The following is a 20698-nucleotide window of genomic DNA, read 5'->3' on the forward strand; positions in this document are numbered from 1 at the left end:
CATCTCTGCTCCCAGATCTGGGGCTGCTGTGTGCTAGGAGAGTTAGCACAGAACATCCCCAGAAAAGAGCATGAGATGACTGTGAAAGTTAAACAGTTGACGCTGGGGAAGATGGAAGATTTATTTGTATATATATGTCCACAAGGTTTGTTCGCAGTTTAATGTTTAGAACTCAAGGACAGCCCTAGTCTGTACTCCTTTCTTTTGTGTTTATCTACTTCCAGCCCTTTCACCTGCCTACTCTTTTGCAACCAGGCTTGCATTCTTGCCTTCTTACAGCTTCTCCCTATAACTAACCTGAGTCTCACCCTCCCCACCCATGTGCAGGACCATCCCAGGGCACTGAATGGGAAAATTACAGTGTGAAGACACTAACTGCCTTTTTTAGCTGTTCTTAAATAGTAAGTCTGAAAAGTTGTCTTTGGGAAAGCACAGTCTGTACTGAGGATTGCAACAGGCAGGGACGCAAGTGAAGGAGGCAGGAGGAATGGCAGCAGGAGAAGCAGCTGAACAGAGGGACAAGCCTCAGTGTGGTCTTGTAAAGAGCTGACCTGACTGTGCAGTCTGTCTGTGACTACGTCAGATGATCACAGGGCTGAACACAGTAAGAAACCAGCCTTTGGTGGAGTCGGTGTGCTGACTTCTTTAAAGCAGCGCCCTGTTGGAGACCTTACAGATAGCAGAGTGAAGGGGAATTCTCAGCTGCTGGAAAGAAAAGTAAGCACTATTTTAGGTAAGACATTGGAAAAGGCCAGCTGGCAGGTGGAAGCCTGAGTCTGACCAGAAACAGCGATCTTATCAGCAGGATTTAGTGCAGAAATCCAGGCGTGATGGTGAGAGAGTGAGGTGCATTCTGTCAGTGCTGTCAGCTTCTGGGTTCCATCACCGCACATCCAGCTGTTCCTGGAGCACTGCTAACTCACTGTCCTTCAGGTGGTTTTGCAGGCCATTCCCTTCAGCCTTGATATGATGTATTGATCACTGCGCCCAGCATGGCTGCTGTGGTGTAGTGGCACTGAGTTGCAATGAATTTCTGGTGCGAGCTTATGGGGTGATAGATTCAAACTCACTTCCTAACCACGAGCTGCCATTGGTTACTCTGAAGCTTCTCCCTGTGTTGTTCAATCACTTTTAAAAGAAAAGAAGAAAAAGAAGAAAAAAGGCCCCAGAGAGCAAACCAGGTTGAGAAGAGAAGCTGTGGGACAGGTGGTCAGTTTCCCTGCTGGCATTCATCAGCACAGCAGCCCTGCTGTCACTGGGGTTGGAACTCTCTCCCAGGCACACTGTGTATCCTGGCCTTTCCAGTCGTGTTTCTGTTCTGTCCAGAAGCAACGTAAATCTTCCTTAAATGTTAGGTGCAAATCCATCACTCATGCAGATCAGTCAAGGTTTTCCTTTCCCCTTTTCTCCCTGCCTCATGCCGTCTCTCTCCTGACCCACCTGCTTTCTGTGCCACATGCTGTACCAAGACCATTTCTTTCTCAGTTCTTGCGCTGTCAAACTCCCCTGTGCTGTCCCATCCCCCAGCAGTGGCTGCTTTAGATTTCCCACGTATTTCTCAGTGTATTATCAGCAAGATGTGACCCTGGGTGCCCTGTTCTCCCCTTTCCTCCCTTGAGTCTTCCTCTCCACCCTTCGCAGTGCCATCCTGTCCCGTCTCTTTCTGTTTGCAGAAGAGTTAATGTTTGCTGTCCCCACCTCCGGGTTAGCTCATCTGATCACTGGTGCCATTCAGATCTGGCACAGGGATGGTGGGTGTGTAATCTGAGGGGTTTGCTAGAAGTAATCCCGTGAGTCATTTGCAGCAAGGAGGGACATCCGGTGCAACAAAGCAGATAGCTTGTGGCTGTCTGCAGTGCTGGTACATCATCCTCTTTAGGCTGCAGGAATCGCTTTGCTCTCTCTGTGTCTTGGGGTGACTGATGGTTGTGCCCTTCTAATGGCGACAGGCCCCAGCAGTGCTTCTGTAGTGCACCCGAGCAGCTTGGTGCTTTTCCCTGTCTGTGGGCAGCCTGCACTTGCTGGCCCTGCATTGAAACTGTGGCTTTCCAGTGGTTTGTTAGTTTGCTTGGAGACAGCTGTGTGCACAGGTTATTTGGAAGAATGAGGCTGTTTCTTCCTTATTCTTGTCTCTTGTTTCCACAGACAGCATTGCAGTTGAGCAGTGCTGGTGTGGACTTTTCCTTTGTGTTTCTGTGCCTGAGTAAAGAGATGGACAGGGTGGAGGTGAGGGGCAGAGGGATACAGGGAGCTGTGCTCCAGCAGTCCTTCTCTGGAGATGTTCAAGACCTGCCTGGATGCCTACCTGTGCGACCTGGTGTAGGGAACCTGCTTTGGCAGGGGGTTGGACTCGATGAGCTCTGGAGGTCCCTTCCAACCCCTACAATTCTGTGATTCTGTGACCTGCAGGGAGTTCATTGCTGGTGCCCGAAGGAGCTCTTGCTCTTCATTCCCAAAGTGACCCAACTGATGAGGTGACACCGAACCCAGACCCATTTTGGAGGGGCTCAGTAATGCATGCAGGAGCAGCTGAGCCCTGAAGTCCTAACTGTGTGCATCTCAGATGGCTGATTTCATCATGACTATGTTCTGCAGGCTGGTCTTTCCTTACCCCGGCCCCCCTCACCCCCCCACGCCTCCCCCAGCACACTCTGTCCAGCAACTTTCCATTACAGGAAACATCTGCTGGGAGGCAGGGCCCAGCCTGGGTTACTGCAGGGCATTGGCCCACAGAATTACCCAGCCACAGTAACTTAAAGCATGTGCGAGTGGTTTCGGTATCTCCACACCCGCTCCTTCCTACAGAAACAGAGACTGAAACTGCTTTTCAGAGCCGAGAGGGACAGGAGAGGAGAGCCTGCGGTGGGCACTGAGGAATAACTGCTTTTCTGCTTTCAAAGGGGAAAAAAAAGCAAACAACGAGCTGAAGTCTCTGAGCTGCTGACCGTCCTGGAACTGCAGCTAGATCTGTGAATACTGCTGGGCTGGCAGGGTGCTGGCAATTGGAACTATTTTAGTTAGCAGCTCTGGCAGTGCTGGCCGTCAGGGCTGCAGACAAGGCATTGCACAGAGCTGCTTGGGCTGTCGGCATATTTACAGCCCTTCTTCAGAGGATACCCTCAGCAACAAGTTGGGAAGACTGGAAGAGAGGAGCTCAACCATTACCACGCTTATCCTCATGAGCCTCTTTATTGAAGTCTTCTGGAGGAGGAGTCCTCTTTCAGTTCTGCAGAGGCCGCTGGGGCAGATGACCTGAATGTGAGCAGGGAAGCAGGGGAAGGCACGTAAACTCCTGCCAAACTGCTGAATCTCTTTCGACATTGAATCTAAACAAGAAGTGGTGACAGCAGGAACAGGAAAAGCAGAGTTTGACTGAGAACACGGGGAGCTGTGCAAGTGCTGAGGGAGCACCATGGATTCCTTGCTGGAGTGCGGGGTTCTCTGGCATCCCATACTGGATCAAGAACTCCCATATCTGCAGTGGGACCTGGAGGGGCTTGCTGACCTACTCCAAGAGGTTCTCTGCAATGGATCAGATGGAATTCCAGCTGTGAGTGTCTCTAAACTGAAGTGTTTGTACCAGAAGTTCTGCTAAGCAGAAGTGTCTACAGGCTTTGGACAGGTCAGAACATCCCAGACAGTGGGAGAGGGAGTGGAGCACTCTTCCGTATGGAGACCATACTGCTAAGTCTGGTTGCTATAATGCAATGAACCCAAAGCTCAGGGCTGATTATAGTCTTATTCGCACCTCCTTTGTACATCCTCTCTGCTGGTCCCAGGAAATCTTGGGTTTAAGCTCTTGGTGGAGCCCATCTCTGTCCAAGGTCTTTTCCAGATATTCAGGCTAGCAGTTTGGTGAGTGAAATCGTATTTCTGTCAATTGCTGGTTTGTAGGTTTTATTTATTCAAAAGTAAGTGCCTTTGGGCACACAGGGCTGGAGCATGTATTTGAAGTACTAAAATAATGTTGAAACAATGCTGTTTCTAATTCATTGAATTGGTGTGTGGAAGAGGGAATGTTTATGAGTGGTTCTGTCTTGGCTTTGACACCATTTGATGGTTTTGAGAGGGTAGTGCTAAGCAATCTTTGTATTTCCCCCACCACTATATGTGCCCTCTTTCCCCCTTTTCTCAAACAGAATCTGCTATAATCAGACTAATTTGGGGGAGCCCTCAGATGTGTGCCCACCATTCTGCATTGGGAGAGTTGTATTTTGCAGCTGGAGGAGGTAGGAAAGGATTGTTGAGAGGAAAGGGAGGGTTCCCCAGGTTGCTCTGCCATTCCTTTGTGGGATGAAGCATGAGAGATTTGATGAGATACTCAGTCCTCCTGAAATTGCACCTGCCTTTATTTAAATCAGCTCTGCCTGCAGAAGATGTTCTGGCTGTTCTGAGCTGCTGTCAGCGTGTGCATGGCGTTAGGAGATGGTCTTTGGCTAGAATTGTAGGCCCAGGGACAGACTTGCATGAAGCTCAGTAAAGACCAGAGAGAAGCCAGCTCCTGATTTCCCCACAGCCAGCAGCACGGCCTCCTCTGGTGCCTTCCATGAGGTCTGCAGAATAAGTGAAAAATGTGGTTGAGCCCCCACACAAACCTCTTCTGCAACCACGTTCCCCCTCTGCCAGCAGGTAGCGCTGGGTTCACTGGCTGCCAGGTGAAGCACTTGATGGGGAGGAGAAAGGGAATGACTGCGTTACTGTGGAGCTGTTGGTGACATTGGTCACTCAAGCTCCTGTGTCAGGGCTGCAGCTGTACTTAAGCTCCTATTGTCTGGGGTTGCTCTGCTGTTCATGGCACTGGTAGCTAACTGATGCATTAGAACTGAGCATGTATCATACCTTGGACAGTGTATGATGGCAGGAAGAGATTTTCTCTGCAGTCACAGCTCCCATGCAGTTCTGCATTGCAGACAAAAGTATAGACCTTCTCTGCTGTACTTATTCTTCCAAGTCAGGTTCTCCTCTTCCTCTCACTTAATGCAATGATTCCCACATCCTCCCATCTGTGTCTGCTGTGATGGGAGCTCCTGGCCTCATGCTTTGTAAGTGCATCGGATCCCCCTTTTCCTTATCAAGGTGTTCCTGTTTTCCCACTCCATTTCTCCATGCTCATGCCTGCCCCTCTCTTTAACAGGCTCTCTGTTATTTGCAGGTATTGAGTCCGACCTACAAACAACGGAATGAAGATTTCAGGAAACTCTTCAAACATCTTCCTGACACGGAGCGCCTCATCGTAGGTAAGGACAGTCCCTTTGTGCAGTGCTCTTTTTTTGTGCAGGCCTGTGGTTTTAGGATTAAAGCAGCACAAGTACATGCAGCATTTCCCTGTCCTAAGAGGCTGCCACCATGGAGCAAGCCTGTTGTCTCCTGTCCACAGGCAATTCCCTCTCCTCACTCTTTCCCATGGATGTCATTTGTTTGGCTCACGGAAAGCAAAGCTGGTTGGTATCGGCTGCAGTGTTGTCTCCTGATGGTTTGAGGAGCGTGTTCTCCTCCATAGTGCTCCCCAGATCTCACTGTTAGTGTCTGAGCTCTTTCCTCCATTGGTCAGGGTTGTGTGTCTCAATGTGCACACTGCTGAACTTCCCTTTTTTTGAACTCTTTTGTACGTCTCCAGTGCTCCCTACTCACACACCACTGCCTTCCCTAAATACATTTAGGCTTTGGTCCTGCAGTTGATTAGTGACTGTCTGCTGCATTGCATCTGTTCTTTTATCTTATGTAACTGATGATCTCATACCATGTCTCATACTGCTCAAGTATGCACAGTACTAGCAGAGGACTAGAAATTGTTTAGGAGGAGGCTGAAACTGGGAGAGAAACAAGCAACGACACTAGAAGGTGAGAAGGAAAACCCAGGTTAAAATCTAGAAGTACTTCATAAAATGCTACCACATGGCCAGCTAATGGGGCAAGGCAGTGTGTCACTAAGAGAGATGGTCTGCAGCGTGCTGCAACTGCAACCCAGTGGACAGAGCAGCAGCTGTGGTCCAGCTCCTTCTGGCTTTGCACTGACTTTCTGCAGAATTACGTTGAGTAACTTCCCTTGGTGCTGCTGCTTAGCCTCACATTTAGGCTGTCCTGCCTCCTCATCTCGATGCTCTTTAATTACCATCTGTTGTTCACCTGCAGATTACTCATGTGCGCTACAAAGAGACATTCTCCTGCAGGGCCGCCTCTACCTCTCTGAAAACTGGATCTGCTTTTACAGCAACATCTTCCGCTGGGAGACGCTGGTAAGGCTCTCTGACTGGCACACTGAGCATGTGTTTTACGTCAGTATATTTGCTGACAACTTTAAAAGCACTCCTTCCGTCGTCCTTCTCACCAGTGTCTCTCATTACCTGCTTTCTTTTTCTGCCTTCCCCTTTCTGCATGGCTCTGACTGTAGCTGACAGTTCGCTTGAAGGATATCTGCTCGATGACCAAGGAAAAAACAGCACGGCTCATTCCTAATGCCATCCAAGTTTGCACTGACACTGAAAAGGTACCTCCTGGAAGCCTCCACCTCTGGGGCCACAATTTCTGGGTGTCACGGGCAGGGGAATGGAGTTAGCACCACCTCCATGGGAGTTTTCTGAATGGAAAGGACTGCTGGTGGTTCATGGGGCATGGGAGAAAGCACGAATGGAAAAGGGCTGGGTGCAGAGCTTCTGCAGACCTTGGGCTTCAGCTGAGTCTGGAATTCATGTATGTAGCTCCTATACAGAGTGTTGTGGAAGTAGAGCTGGGTTATACAGTATACCTTAGCTGATGGAGCTCTTTCTGTGCTCAGACCAGCTCTGTTGGTCGACAGGCACTCAGCCATGCCATGCAGGCTCTGTGGACTTGTATCTGTGCCCAAGAACCAAGTGGCAGTGCTGTACGGCTTGCTCAGCCCTTCTGTGCACTGTCTCTGAGAAGTGATCCAAAGAGGTGTTTTTCTTCATCTCTTTGAGGGCCTTTTCTGAACTGATTTTTCTTTCCATCTCTTCCCATTCAGCACTTTTTTACTTCCTTTGGGGCTCGAGACAGGACGTACATGATGATGTTCAGACTCTGGCAGAACGCTCTCCTTGACAAGGTATTGAGGCCAGCACCTCAGCATTGGGGTGGAATGAAAGGCAGCTGGGGTATTTATGCAGAAGCACAATTCCTGGGACTAATTGTGTACCTAAAAGATGTAATGGCAACAAGCACGTGTGTTTAGATGAAGCAGGGACATTGCTGTGGGTGCAAATATCTCTTTTTGCATTGAATTCTGTCTACCTACAGGCATGTCTTGTACATGCAGTGGGTGTCTCTCTGACCCTGCTGAGGTGTGGAAGCCTCGGAGGGGTTTTTCAGCTCTGTAATCAAATTACAGCCCAGAAGAAAGCAGTTCAAACTGTAACACAGACAACTCAGCACACAGACAGTGTTCTTAGTATGTCTGTGCTTCAGAAGTGTAAAGGGCATCCCCAGTTAGAATGAGAATGGTGCGGGGTGCATTGAGTAAAGGCTCAGTGGGTTGGATTTTAAAATAAAGTGGGAAAATGCACCTGCTGTGCTAGAATCACTGTATATACTATATTTGGTCTGAGTATCTGTTCCACTGTCCATTGAGTATTTCTGGCTTTACTGCACGAGTAAGACTTATGAGCTGATCTTACAGGGTTGCCAGCATTTGGAGACGTTTGGGCTTAAGTTCACACTGTACTGAAGGCTGAAGCTGTCGTGTACCAGAATGCCCTGTCCTGAGGTTGGGGTAGTATCTAGTGTGCAAAGGGATCACTTTGCAATAGGCAGCTTCTGTTGCTACCATATGCTGTAATTTAATCAGCCTTTGGAAGTTCATAACAAAATTTAGTGCCCTTGGTTTCAAAGTCATAGCGAATGGGAACTGAGATATGGAGTGATCAAGGCAGGAAACACTTAGAGAGTGCTTTGTCCCTGTGTGGGATCAGTGCCTAGCAGGAGAGGGAGCGACAGAGCCGAGTGTGGTTTTCTTGACAGGACGTGTGAATTATAGAGAGTGTATGTGAAAAGAAGGTCAAACAGAATGAGAAATTGATTCTGGATAAAAATTTCTCATTTGAGTCTTTTTTCTCATTTTTGATGGCCACTTTTAGGAACTAGTTTAAAAATGTCCTGCCTTACCACGTACAGTAACTGTGCGAACAAGTTCAAGCCAGCAATTCTGAAAAAGTCCCCTAGGGTTATTTTCCATCATTACCAAGAAATCTTTGTCATTGGTCATACATTTCTCACATGTGAAAATCTGTTTTCTTTCACTTATGTCCCACGTACTTAAATCACGAGTTCTGCCCCTTTTCTTGAGCTGCAGAATGCAGTCATATGGCAGTCGGCTGACCTGCATCCCTGAAAAGTTGGGCTTTTGTGAATGGTCTTGTTAACTCTTTTTCTGTTTTTAACTTGAGATACATATAGGCTTTTCCCAGTAGTAACTTCTCTTGATTTTAAACTGCAGCAGAAAATGTTTCTCTAGATAGTTTTCCTGGTTTCTGTAGTTTTCAGGTGGCTTTTATTTAAGCAGACTTGGAGGGAAGGAAATCTCCTAATGCACTGGGCTTTGGCATAGCAGGAGACATTATTTGGAGCAGAAGAGGTAGGAGGTAGGAAGAATGCATGTGGAGGAAAGCAGTGTTTTACTGCTTGCATGGTTACATGCACAGCATTGTAGTAGCAGGAAAACACATTACTTGTGCTGTTCTGGGTGTAGCCTCATGCTGGGGAAAAAGGGCATCCTAATCTTCAGTGCTGCTCACTGCCATTACCTGCAACAGGAGTCAAACATGAAAATTGTTTAGACAGTGCTAAATTAGCACTTGGCAGTGTGAGTCCCAGTGTAAGCGTGGTGTATTCAGTATGGTTTAGTCGTTTGGGTTGAAAGTGTACCCTAATCTCTGTTCTCTCTTCTAGCCTCTCTGCCCAAAGGAGCTCTGGCACTTTGTCCACCAGTGTTATGGGAATGAGCTGGGTCTGACCAGCGATGATGAAGATTATGTGCCTCCAGATGATGATTTCAACACAATGGGGTGAGTGAGGGAATGGTGTCTGTTTGTGATGAAGAAAAGATGGCTTCAGGAGAGCAAAAGTCCTTCAGTATTTCATGTCGAACTGCTGTTTGTCCCTGCTGAGAGGTTTTGGGTTCTGGCCAAATATTTCTGTGGCAGTAGGTGTGTAATGGCTAAAAAGCTGAAAGCGTACCAGTTCCTCCTAGAAACTGGTAGGAGCTGAAAGGAGTTGCTTCTCCATTTGCTGAGTTAGATGAGCGATCCTGTAAATGTGCCAAAGTGTCCCATTCACTGGGCTAGTCAGCATGTTGCGTGGTCAGAAAGTGCTGATGCTTGTCAGTCTGTGTATAAACACTTGAATAGTTTGGGCTTGATCTCCCCTGCTCTTCCAATCAGACTAGAGACTGCACAGAAATATTCTTACTTGCTCTGTGTGTCCAGTTGTAGCTGTACAGAGAGGTGTAAACATAAAAACCTGTGTTCTCTGTGGCGTCTCAGCTACTGTGAAGAAATTCCCGTGGAAGAGAATGAAGTCAATGACAGCTCCTCAAAAAGCAGCATGGAGGCCAAGCCAGAAGCTAGCCCTCAGCTGCCAAAGAAATCAGTAACTGCCAGCACTCTGACATCCACAGGGAGCAGTGAAGCACCAGCCTCAGTAAGTGTCTTCCTCCACTGCAATGGCATCATTAGTCCTTTTTTCTGGGATTTCACTGGCAACCACAGTCCTTGTGAGATCCTTTTGGAGCTCCTGACATTTGCATGAGGGGGTGAAAGCAAGCTGTGCCTGACCTAAAAGCTATACATTGCACTCCCAGCAGCAAGGCTGTTTCCCCACTTACAGTTTTAGGTTAAAAGAAATGGAGAATTGGAGATAAAGGAATTACAATTCTTCCTCTGCCTGCAGCGTGGTGAAAGTGGTGGGCAACTTTGTTAGCAGAGCTGCAGGGTGCACCTTGTTTAACTCTAACCTGAACTCAGATTTTCCTAGCTGGTGTAGTACTTGTCTGGAGCACAAAAACTCTTGTTTGTGCACTTGTCTGAACAAATGAAAAGCAGTGTGTATATCCCAAGCTTGAATTACATGTGTTTTTTTTGAGAGGATGTGATCTAATGCACCCATGTGCTTTATACAAGTACCACGTGGTAACTTTTCACCTCTCCATTATTTAATTTCCAGACATGGAGAGGCCAAATGTTCAAAGGTGTGATAATATATGAACAATATGCAGATATGAATAGTTGTCAGAAATAATCCCCACTTTCTAGTTGCTGGTGGTGCCCTCACTGTGCTCTGTCCTCGCTGCAGTTTGATGGGGTGCTACCAGAAGAGGAGGAGGCGGTAGCAGAGAGTCCTGTGGAAAAAGACCTTGGCATTGCAAATATCATGGGAGAGAAGATAGAGATCATTGCCCCTGTGAACTCCCCTTCCCTGGACTTCAATGACAATGAAGACATTCCCACTGAGCTCAGCGACTCGTCTGAGACCCATGATGAAGGTATGCAGTGCCATAAGTGCTCTCCTTTGTCTCTTCCATGGAGGGACTGGGACAGCAAATACTGAATTCCTTTTCTGGACCTTAAATTCCAGATGCAAAGAATTCTTGGTCTAGACTGCAGGAAGTGATTATGGGGGGGTGGGTATTTGGAAAATGTCCCTAAAAATTGCCATTACCCCTCCTGATGTCCCTGCTGTTGTCCTGGGATCAGTGGAGAAAAAGGGATAAAAGCAATTCCATTCTGTGAAGCACTGTCCTGTAAAAGCACAGCCTGTGATGCTGGCACAGAGGATCAAGGTGGGGCTGGCGGGCCTGTTTTCCCACAGGTGAAGTCCAGGCATTTTATGAGGACTTGAACGGCCGTCAGTATGTGAATGAAGTGTTCAACTTCAGCGTGGACAAACTGTATGACTTGCTTTTCACGGACTCCCAGTTCCAGAGGGACTTCATGGAACAGCGCCGGTTCTCTGGTAAGCTGCTGCTGGCAAAGCCCAGCTGCTGATGAGGGCTGTGCTCCCTGTGAGTTGCAGAGGTCTGCATAGAAGCAGGGTCTTATGGTGTAGCTCTAGAGCACATCCCTTGGAAGCACAGTGTGGCTGATGATAGAGGCACTGGGTAATGCTGCTGAGGGACTGCTGTAATCTGTACTGATGTCAATCAAAAGCAAGCAGAACCTGCCTTGTTTAGCCCTGTGGGTTTATTGTCTAAGAGCCATGTGTAAGTTTATGGTTGAATCACATTCTTTATCTGTGTTTTTTTTTGCTGTCAGCTAAGGTCTGATCCTATGTTCAAGGCCTAATAATCAACAAAATAGCTAGCTCCACACCAGACACTAGCACACAGACTGATGATGCACAGAGTGCATTCCTTGGCATACTGCTGTCCTCCTTTCCCTATAACTCTAGGAAGCAAAAGGAGCAACAACTCCAGCCTACCCCTTCTCCCTGCACTGCAGGAGGGGAAAGTATTCCTCACACTTGTGGTTCCTTGTGGGTGTCTAAATCTGAAGCCATGCTGCAGTGAGGCTCTTTCTGCAGCCGCTCTGCTTAGCCCTCAGACTAGCAGACTTGCAGGACTCTGCAAGCTCAGGGCAGAGCTGCTTGAAAGCAGCTCCAGGCAGAAATATTCCCATCTAATCTTGGGAGAGGACGCACCTTGTCCCTGCAGTGATCACATTTAGTACAGGAGACCTCTCCTACATACTTACTTGAACTGTAGTGCTTCTGCAACTGAGCTCTGCATGGGGAAGGAAATACTCTCCTGAGCTTGGTTATTATTTGGATATGCCTTTTTTCTGACTTGGCATCCCTTTCAATTACTTTGATGGAATCTTGTTTTCTCCTCTCAGATATTATCTTTCACCCCTGGAAGAAGGAAGAAAATGGCAATCAAACCAGAGTGATCTTGTACACCATTACCCTCACCAACCCTCTGGCTCCCAAAACTGCCACTGTCACTGAGACACAGGTATGTGAAAGTGCAGCATTGGTGTAATGCTTTGTACAAACAGACCTGTGATTTTCTTTCTTGCCTCAGGCATGCTGCTTTGCACGTTTGCATCCTCCCTATCCATTTTCCTTTACACATTTTTCTTGTATTAACTTGCTACCCAGTATCACTACAAATGTGAAAAGCTGATCTTAAGCTCGCACTGGTTTGTGCTGCAAGGAAAGGACAGTTATATTTCCAGCAAAAGCTGATCTGTTGGTCACCAAGCAGCAGGTTCTGTCTGTTGTGGTGGTTTTTGTGCTGCCCAGCACAGAACAGTCACATACTGTCAGCTCATCTGTCTCACAGCTCTGCACAGAGCTATCAGGATTTTTAGTGGTGAGGACAGTTAGATGGCTGCTGTAAAAGGTAAAAAATAAAATAAAAAATGGGAGCATCTGCAGTGCGTTAGAAGAGCTGGGCTACCTATATCCAGTAGGTGCTACAGAGATCAAAAGCCTCCACCCATGTCCAGAGATGTGTTCAAGTGATCAAGGATAAGAGCTGTAAGTTAGCTTGAGAGAATATTAAGGGGAATCAAGAAAAGATGGGGGTGGCTCAGCAGTCTGCTTCAGGGAAGGAGAATCCCACCTTGCAAAGGTGAGAAGAAGTGTGCTGTGCAGAAGCAAGGACTGTGTGCAGGGAAGGTAAGAGAAAGGATAGGATAGCGTGATGGGCAGAGGGCACACTTACAGGCAAGCAAGGACATGGGGTATTTTATTCTGAATGTGGTGCCAGCCACAGAGGTGCACTTTACTGTATCCTCACCGCAGAGGTAAGTGGGAAGAGTCTGTAAGAAAAGCCACAGTTTTATTATGGGTCTTCAGTTACTGTGTCTGTTCCCCCTTGAGGTCTTTTTGGAGACAAATAAAGAAGCAGATCAGAAACAATTAAATAGACTGATGCATCCTTACAGTGTTCAGATTTGAAGGACCTCTGTTCAAAGCAGGGTCAGCTCTCCTTTTAGATCAGGTTGCTACATGAAAAGCTAGATACTAGTTCAGTGAGAAGAGATAACAGCTGCAAAGGTCCCTCAGAATTGGTCCTCATGTGGCAGAGAACTGTCTCTGATGCAAAATGCTGGATGGGGCTTGGGCATGGGCATGGGCATGGTCTATTTGTCACGGGGCTGTGTTTGTGAAGTGCTAGTAAAGGTGCCTATCTATCAAAGCCATGTTCTAACCAGACTAATAGTTGCCTTGCATGCTGTCTTTTATGCAGACAATGTACAAAGCCAGCCAAGAAAGCGAGTGCTATGTCATAGATGCAGAGGTGCTAACTCACGACGTCCCCTACCATGATTATTTCTACACCATTAACCGCTACACACTGACTCGTGTTGCCAGAAACAAAAGCCGACTCAGGTACACTTCTGGTGGGATGAACAGCTTTACTGACAATCAAAAGTCACCCTTGGGTGGGAGTGCTTCCCTTGGTGCGTTAGGAGGGATGGGGAGAACTGAGCCTTGTGTCCTTATTGCCAGAAAACTCCTGTCGCAGACAATTAGCATGGAGCAGCTGCCTGTTGTGGCAGCACTGAGGAAACAGTACAGTTGTTGCAGAGGACTTGTGGTTGGGCCAGGGAGATCTGCAGATTGAATTCTTTGAAGCAGTTGTTTGCAGGAGCAGCTGCCATATGCAGCAAACAGAATGCACTAAGCAGTAGGACGTACTTGCAGGCTGTGCCTCGGTGAAGCACCAGAAATTTGGTATTAGGAAAAACTGTAGGGCTTGTGTTTCACTCTGCTAAGTAATCTATATGCCTGCCTGCACATGGCCAGGGGTGTTGGGAATCCTCTCAGGGGAAGCTCTCTTGAAGCCTTCCTGCTTTTGGAAGGACTTTTCATGTGGTGTTTCTGATGTGGAAACACAAAGGAAAGAAACCATTCCAGAGATAAGCGTGGGCATGATTGATTTTCATGTACACATTGACAAAGGACTGGGAATTGATGTAACCTCTGGAAGGAAAATGGAGAGTGACTTCTCCTTCTTGCAGGGTTTCCACAGAGTTACGTTACAGGAAACAGCCTTGGGGGCTGGTAAAATCCTTCATTGAGAAGAATTTCTGGAGCGGCCTGGAAGATTATTTCCGTCATTTAGGTAAGGGTGGCAGTGACCAGAGCTGCTGCAACAACAGCAGCACTCTCAGTAGCTTATGCATGTCTCCTATAAGCAGGCAGTGTAACGGTGTGGTAGCTGCTAATGGCCTGCAGATTAGACTTCAGAGAGGCTTTTAAATAGGGTCAGCCAAAGTTACTGCCCAGCATCTGGCAGCACCTGCTGATCATCAGCTCCTCTCTAACATGAGTGTGGGGTAAGGGTTTGGCTGAAGGTGTGGGGGATCTGTACTGTGTACTGTGGCACAGTCATCTCATACCCCAGCAGTCAATACCTGAATTCCATCCAGCTGCTGTGCCAGTAGAGAGCTCAGAGTTTGTATCATTGCAATGCTAGTTCCGCTTCTATTAAATGCTTTCTCTCCTCGTTGTCACTGCAGAAAGTGAACTGACCAAAACAGAGAGCACCTACCTGGCTGAGGTCCACAGACAATCCCCCAAAGAGAAAGTGAGCAAGCAATCAACAGTCCGCCGGAGGAAACGGGCCCATGCCCATCTGCGGGTGCCGCACTTGGAGGAGGTGCTGAGTCCTGTCACCACCCCCACGGATGAGGAGGTTGCTCACCGAATCAAGCACGTGGCAGGTAAGGAACCACAGACCCCTCACACTTGGGGATGGAGAGCTGGACAAGCCTTGGAGACAAGCTGGAAGTTTGCTCATGGAGAGTTAATGGAGAGAAAAGCCTGGGCTTTCCAGAGCAGTGGATCCCTGAGTATTGTTTTGAATAAGGTAGAGGATCATGTAGTAGGAAAACGTAGGAAAAACACTGCCCTCTCCATGGGACAGCATTTCATAGCCTACACACACCTGTCTCCTCAGGTTCCACACAGACACGGCACATCCCTGAGGAGAGCCCCAGTGGCTTCCACCTGCAGAGCGTTTCCAAGCTGCTCCTTGTCATCAGTTTTGTGTAAGTGATGTTTTTTATTTTAACTCTGCCTTCACAGTCAGCCGTTAATTTTTTCCTCTCATGTTTCTGGTGTTCTCTGCTCCCGTCAGTGTTCTCACTAGATCAGCAGCAAAAACCATATTCAGTCTGTGTCTTTTTTTATGCCACCACCTTTCTAGTCTTGGGCTTGCTGGATGTGTGCTTTGAGTGAGCCTTATATTCCCATGACTCAGTCTTCAGGTGGAAAGGGCAGGAGTGGTTATTGCTTCTCTGCCTCCTGGCCTGCCTGTAGCTTTCATGTGCTAGTGCTGCAGCTGTAGCTGGGCAGGGCTGAGAAGCAGTACAAATTAAAGCAGCAGTCCAGGTACAGCAGGTGTTTTTATTGCTAAGGAAGCTGAAGGCATAATATTAAAACTGTGGAGGAACAGCAGAACTTGTGGTCACTCTTTCATAGGATCCACTCGTCCTTTAGTGAGGAGGCTGAGATTGGCAGACTGGGGTTAGTTTTTCTGCATTTTTTTCCCTATGGGGAGGAAGGCTGCAGAAGTTTACAGCTACAACTCGGAGCTGTTGGAGAAATATGGGCCTTTGTGACAGTTTTGGGCAGGCACCTGGTGCTGCCTTCTGTGGTTAGACAGGTGAATGGCAAGGCACAAAAACTTTCTCTTGCAAGCTGCTAGCTTAGCTTAGAGCCCTCCATGTGCTAACCCTGTGTGCTGAAAGCAGTGGTTTGCACATCCTGTGGTGGCATTCCCATTTCAGCACAAAGCAAGAGTGGGGAGTGCTGGCTGCAGCGTGCCTTTATGTGGCAGTGCCCTGCATGAATGCTCTTTATAGGTGCCTGTAAAAGCCACACAGCTTGTCTTTTTTTTGTGGTTGAAGTTCAGTAATTGCAAGCCCACAGTTTGTTCTTTCCCTCTTGAGTCTCTTCCCACTGTTCCTTCCTGCCCTCCTCCCTGCTATTTATCTTCTGTACTGTCTGTGAGCCTTCTCTGCTCAGCCCAGTTTCTCCTATTCTGTGTCAGTCTGTTTCTAACCTGCAGCTACTCCGTCTTTTCTCTTCCCTGCTCCCATTAGGATCTGTTTCAGGTACTGTCTCTCTCTCTCTCTCTTTTTTTTTCTTCTTTTAAACCTCCTTATTCTCCTGTATCCCTCCCCTTCTCCACATTCAGCACGTCCACTCATTCAGTCTGATGCATCAGTCATTGCTATCTGTCCTCCTTATACATCTCCCTCATGTGATGAAGTTTTGGGTTCTGCTTTCTTGGCCCTTACTCAGAGTAAATCCTCACTGACACACAGCGTGGACCTGGGTCCCAGGAACCTTGAGAAAGCCCTGGGTGTTTTCCCAGGTCTGACAGGCAGGCAGTGGAGTAGCAGCACTCACAGTAAATGACTGCTTTCTTTATTTGCAGCCTGGTGTTGCTGGTCATTCTCAATATGATGCTGTTCTACAAACTGTGGATGTTGGAGTATACCACCCAGACACTCACAGCATGGCAGGGCTTGCGGCTACAGGAAAGGTACTGTCACACCACCTTTGTTTTTACATCTTCTTGCATGTTTCCTGCTGGTGTTAGAGACATCAAAGCTCAGGGCTATGTGGTAGATTGTTTCTCTTTTGTATGTAATAGATGAAACATGTAATAGGTGAAGCAGGTAATTAGCTCCAGCTACTTGTTGGGGAAAAGCCCCTCTTTCTTCCTCTCCTTTCCTCTTTCTCTCCTTCCCTCCCCACCTTCTGTCTCTCTTCCTCCCCTTCTCTCTTTCTTCCTCCCCCCTTTCCCTCCCTAGTTAAGTATAGCATTTAACTTACATGCTGTTCAATATTACAGCTAGCTCTATGCCCCTGTACACACAACTTTGTTGTGTTTTAACTGTAGTTGCTGTGACCTACACCAAACCCACCCGCTGGGTCAGAAATAGTCTATGCTCACCCTGAGGCTCCCCTGCCCATTCCTTTGTATCCGTGTGACTTACAGCTGGCAGGGACAGTGAGTGATCCCACATATAAGTATAATCAATGCTCTTCCTTTAGACAAAGAAAGCAACAGTTGTTAGAAGTAGACTGCTATTTATTAGAGATTGAGAGTGCATCCATTTTTAAATTGCAGTAGCTTTTTATTGTTACACTTGAAATGTCATTGCTTTATATCCACGTTTGGAGCTGCTTGAGCAGGACAGTTGCAAGCACTCAAACTCCTGGGAAGCTTGAGGTCCTGGAAAGATCACCAGGACAGGTTGCTACTCACAACCAAGTGACTGCAGCACACCAGGCAAGTAGGTGAAGCATGACTGGCTCAAGGCAAGGATAAATCTCTGCAAGGCAAGGAGCATCCCTGAAGCAGTTAACACAGCAGTCAGCAATAGCAAATGAGCAGTGGGTGCTAAGAGAAGAACCTCTGTTAAATTATAGCACTAGGAGAAAGAACAAACATATCTGAGAGGTTATAGCCATAGGAAGGCTGTCCACTCAGTTTCCAGGGAGGACACATGAAAATCTCCACTACATCCTGTAAAGCTTAAGAGGTATAAGATAGGCAATAGCTAAGAGAGGAGGGATTCTAAGAGGTAAGTTGAAGACAAAGCAATGATTTAGTTGTTTTACAGACAAGCAAAGCCCAAGAGAATAAAGAAGAGACACCCAGCAGAAGACAAAAGCTTATCTACAAGCTTAACTACCTTAGAAACCAGTGAGGCCCAAGACAAAGCAATAGAGTTAGATGAGGGCATACAAAAACAAAGTACCTCTCCAGGGAAAAGTGTGCAAAAAGGGCCCTGACATGCCCTGAAGTCTTCCTGCAACTGTCTTGACTCTGCTCCTCCTCACATCTTTATGCTCCATGGAGATTTATCCTCATCTTAGCCCAGGCAAACTCCACCTGCTATCCAGGCACACTGCTTGCACCTGCTTGAGCCCCTGAATTGCAGCTCAGGGCAGCCAGTCCTGGGGATCATCTCATCAGTAGCTTGAGTGCTTGCATCTGGAGGATTGATTAGGCCTGAAAAGAGGAGACAGTAATTAAGAGATAAAGAATATCTGGCATTAAGACTCACACAGCAAGAAAAAAAACCACCCCCCAAAATATGGAAACTGTTCAGGATTACCTGTCCAGCTGTGCTACATTGCATTCCCCATCAGTGCCATGGTGCTACGTCCTGCTGTACTCATCTCCCAGGCAGTGACAGCACACTGCCCCCCTGACACGTAGGCATTTGGCTCCAACACACTACAGCTCTTCTGCAAAAGACATCTTTGCTCGTAATTACCACAGTTAAGTTAATAGTGATAGGCAAATGTTAAGAGAATTTACTTCTTTCAGGTGTGAGGATTTAACAGACACTGATGCTATCTACCACCCCCTCACCTGCTGGTCCACTTTGCTCATCCTTGCCTAAGTAGTTTCCCCAGATTCACTCCTGCTCCTATTCTGCTTGGCAGGTTACCCCAGTCACAGACAGAATGGGCCCAGTTACTAGAATCTCAGCAGAAGTATCACGATTCAGAGCTACAAAAATGGCGTGAGATCATCAAATCGTCTGTGATGCTTCTAGACCAGGTGAGACCACACATCCCAGCAGCACTGTGAGCAGACAGTCACCGTGTCCTCCCAGCCCATCACCTGCAATCCCTCAGCCTTACACAGACCATTGCAGCCCATCAGGTGCATTGCCTCTGTCCCATCTCCCTTTAAGTCAGTCTTCTGACACTGGGTTGGGCAGGAGGTCCCAAGGGCTGTTCAGATAGAGAACCCATCTCACAGGCATCCAGACAAGTCAAGGAGAACATCCTGCAAGGCCAAAGCCTTATATTAGACAACACAGCTTGTATCTAGTCTCTGGCATCTGAGAGGGTGCTATAAAGACCTTGGCACACTTTGCAATGCGGAATTTTTCTCCTTGACTCTGGGGTCGTATGTAGCTTACAGGGACAAAGGCACAGGCCCTACACAGCACAGATGCAGCCATTTTAGAACCCATTCCCTCAAGAACAGCTAAGACACCAGGCAGCTTGGAATGGTGTTCATAAATGAAAGAAACTGCTGTTCCCTAAGGTGAGTGCCTGTTACCCTGTGCATCACTCTGCTCGACCCTTATTTGTTAGCTCACTGGCTCCCATCTCCTGATTGCCCTGTCAGTTGCCCAGCCCTGCTACACAAGTCCCAAAAAACAGATGTTTATGGTATCAATACTTACATGGATGGAGGAGGCACCGATGAGGAAGGAAATCCCAAAGTGCTGTCACCTTCAGGGTAGCACATTGGAGACGTTTCTTGTCTTGCAGATGAAGGATTCCCTAATAAATCTCCAGAATGGCATCGGGTCCCGGGACTTCGGGTCAGATCCAGAGGAGAAACGGAAACGTTTCCACTAACAGGCAGGAATGCAGGAGGCCAGAGGACGGTGTGCAATATGTGTAAATAGGATATATAAATATATATATATATATAAATATATATACAGAATATAAATATATATATTATATACAGATTTTAAGAGGAAAAAAAAAAAAAAAAAAGCCTATGTACCGAGAGGAAGGACTGACCTCCAACACTGGCTGAAATGGAGAGTCTCAGTGGTAGTGTGGGGTGTGTGTGTGCGTGTGTGTGTGTGTATGGGAGGGCTGTGCTCTCCTGGCACTGAGGTGCGCTTAGGGATGCACCCAAGTGTGCTACCCTGGGCCTGTTTGCACCACTGTTCTGTAATATTCCTGGCTGTTTGTCTGTCTGTTTTGTTTCTGTCGTTTCAAAGGGAAGCATCAGAGTGAATGCCCCTCCCCTCCCTGTGCATGAAGGTCCCTGACTGACGATCTGTATCTACACATATAAAGGGAACACTGTCAACTTTCTTACCTTGCTGGCTTCAGGGCAGAGAGGTTTTGGCAATCACCGTCGATCCCTTACAAAATGATCCCCCATTTGGAGAGGAGGCCTCCAGAGGAATTGCTGTAGGTCTGTGGAGAGCAGGTCTCCCTGGCAATCATCTTCTACGTCTCTTGGAGCAGAAATGCAATTTGCTGCCATGCTGGCCAGCTTGGTTCAGAGAGCAAAGCACAGAATGTAAATGAGCTTGAAATGCTTTCTCCAAACACTTAGTTTGCCTCCTCCTGTAATTGATAGTGCATTAACAGCCAAGGAGAGGGCAGGGAGCAGGAGTATCTGCCCACATGGTGCTTGGAGGAAGGAGAGCCACACTGCAGAAAGCACACTTCCATTTCTTTTGACAGTGTCCCCTTTACTTTTGCTGTGGTTCTCTGCTTTCTGTGTGCTTGGGCCCCTGCCATTAAGCCATCCCTGTGCTGAAGATCTACATTGGTGCTGATAAGGGCTGCCTGTGGGACTTCTCACAACGGGGAGAGTGCCCCAACTCCAAAAGAAAACCAAAATGAGTATTTATATGTGAGCACTCCTTCCTGCCAAGCTGTGTGCTATTAGCACAACGTGGAGTGGGAGAGCTAAGGAAGCAGCAGAACTGTTCTTGCTGTCCTGCTTGGTAGATTTACCTCTCATTCCTGGTCTGCGAGATCCTTTTGCTCGTACCTCTTCGCTCTCATCTTTACTTCTGAGCTATGTAGGAAACAAATTCTTTTCCTTCAGCGGTGACAGCAAAAGGATATCTTTGCTTTTGATACTTACATGCCTGCATCTACAGCTGCAGGGCCTCCGTCAGCCTAGGAGAGATAAGGAAAGGCCCCAGGGAATAAAGAAGAC

At 47.5% G+C, this 20698-nt stretch overlaps 1 protein-coding gene across 7 annotated transcripts in view; it reads left to right on the plus strand.

Moving 5' to 3' along the window:
* Positions 1 to 19362, plus strand: part of GRAMD1B (GRAM domain containing 1B) — a gene marked incomplete at both ends in the record, with an annotated part of 75952 nt that extends 56590 nt beyond the window's left edge. For 5 of the 7 annotated variants that reach the window (XM_079545687.1, XM_079545686.1, XM_079545688.1 and 2 more), the window contains 16 exons: positions 5153 to 5237; positions 6133 to 6236; positions 6392 to 6487; positions 6983 to 7063; positions 8902 to 9017; positions 9495 to 9651; positions 10303 to 10492; positions 10819 to 10962; positions 11841 to 11959; positions 13202 to 13344; positions 13977 to 14080; positions 14478 to 14681; positions 14918 to 15008; positions 16403 to 16510; positions 18430 to 18547; positions 19273 to 19362. In XM_079545687.1, coding sequence (XP_079401813.1) covers positions 5153 to 5237; positions 6133 to 6236; positions 6392 to 6487; positions 6983 to 7063; positions 8902 to 9017; positions 9495 to 9651; positions 10303 to 10492; positions 10819 to 10962; positions 11841 to 11959; positions 13202 to 13344; positions 13977 to 14080; positions 14478 to 14681; positions 14918 to 15008; positions 16403 to 16510; positions 18430 to 18547; positions 19273 to 19362 — 1950 coding nt within the window. Of the gene's footprint in view, positions 1 to 5152; positions 5238 to 6132; positions 6237 to 6391; positions 6488 to 6982; positions 7064 to 8901; positions 9018 to 9437; positions 9652 to 10302; positions 10493 to 10818; positions 10963 to 11840; positions 11960 to 13201; positions 13345 to 13976; positions 14081 to 14477; positions 14682 to 14917; positions 15009 to 16064; positions 16077 to 16402; positions 16550 to 18399; positions 18548 to 19272 lie in introns of all 7 variants that reach the window. The other 2 variants (XM_079545684.1, XM_079545685.1) reach the window with 2 other exon arrangements.
* Between the last annotated feature and the right edge of the window lie 1336 nt (positions 19363 to 20698).

This window comes from Tetrao urogallus, assembly GCF_951394365.1.
Source record: "Tetrao urogallus genome assembly, chromosome: 22".
NCBI classification, from domain to species: Eukaryota; Metazoa; Chordata; class Aves; order Galliformes; family Phasianidae; genus Tetrao; species Tetrao urogallus.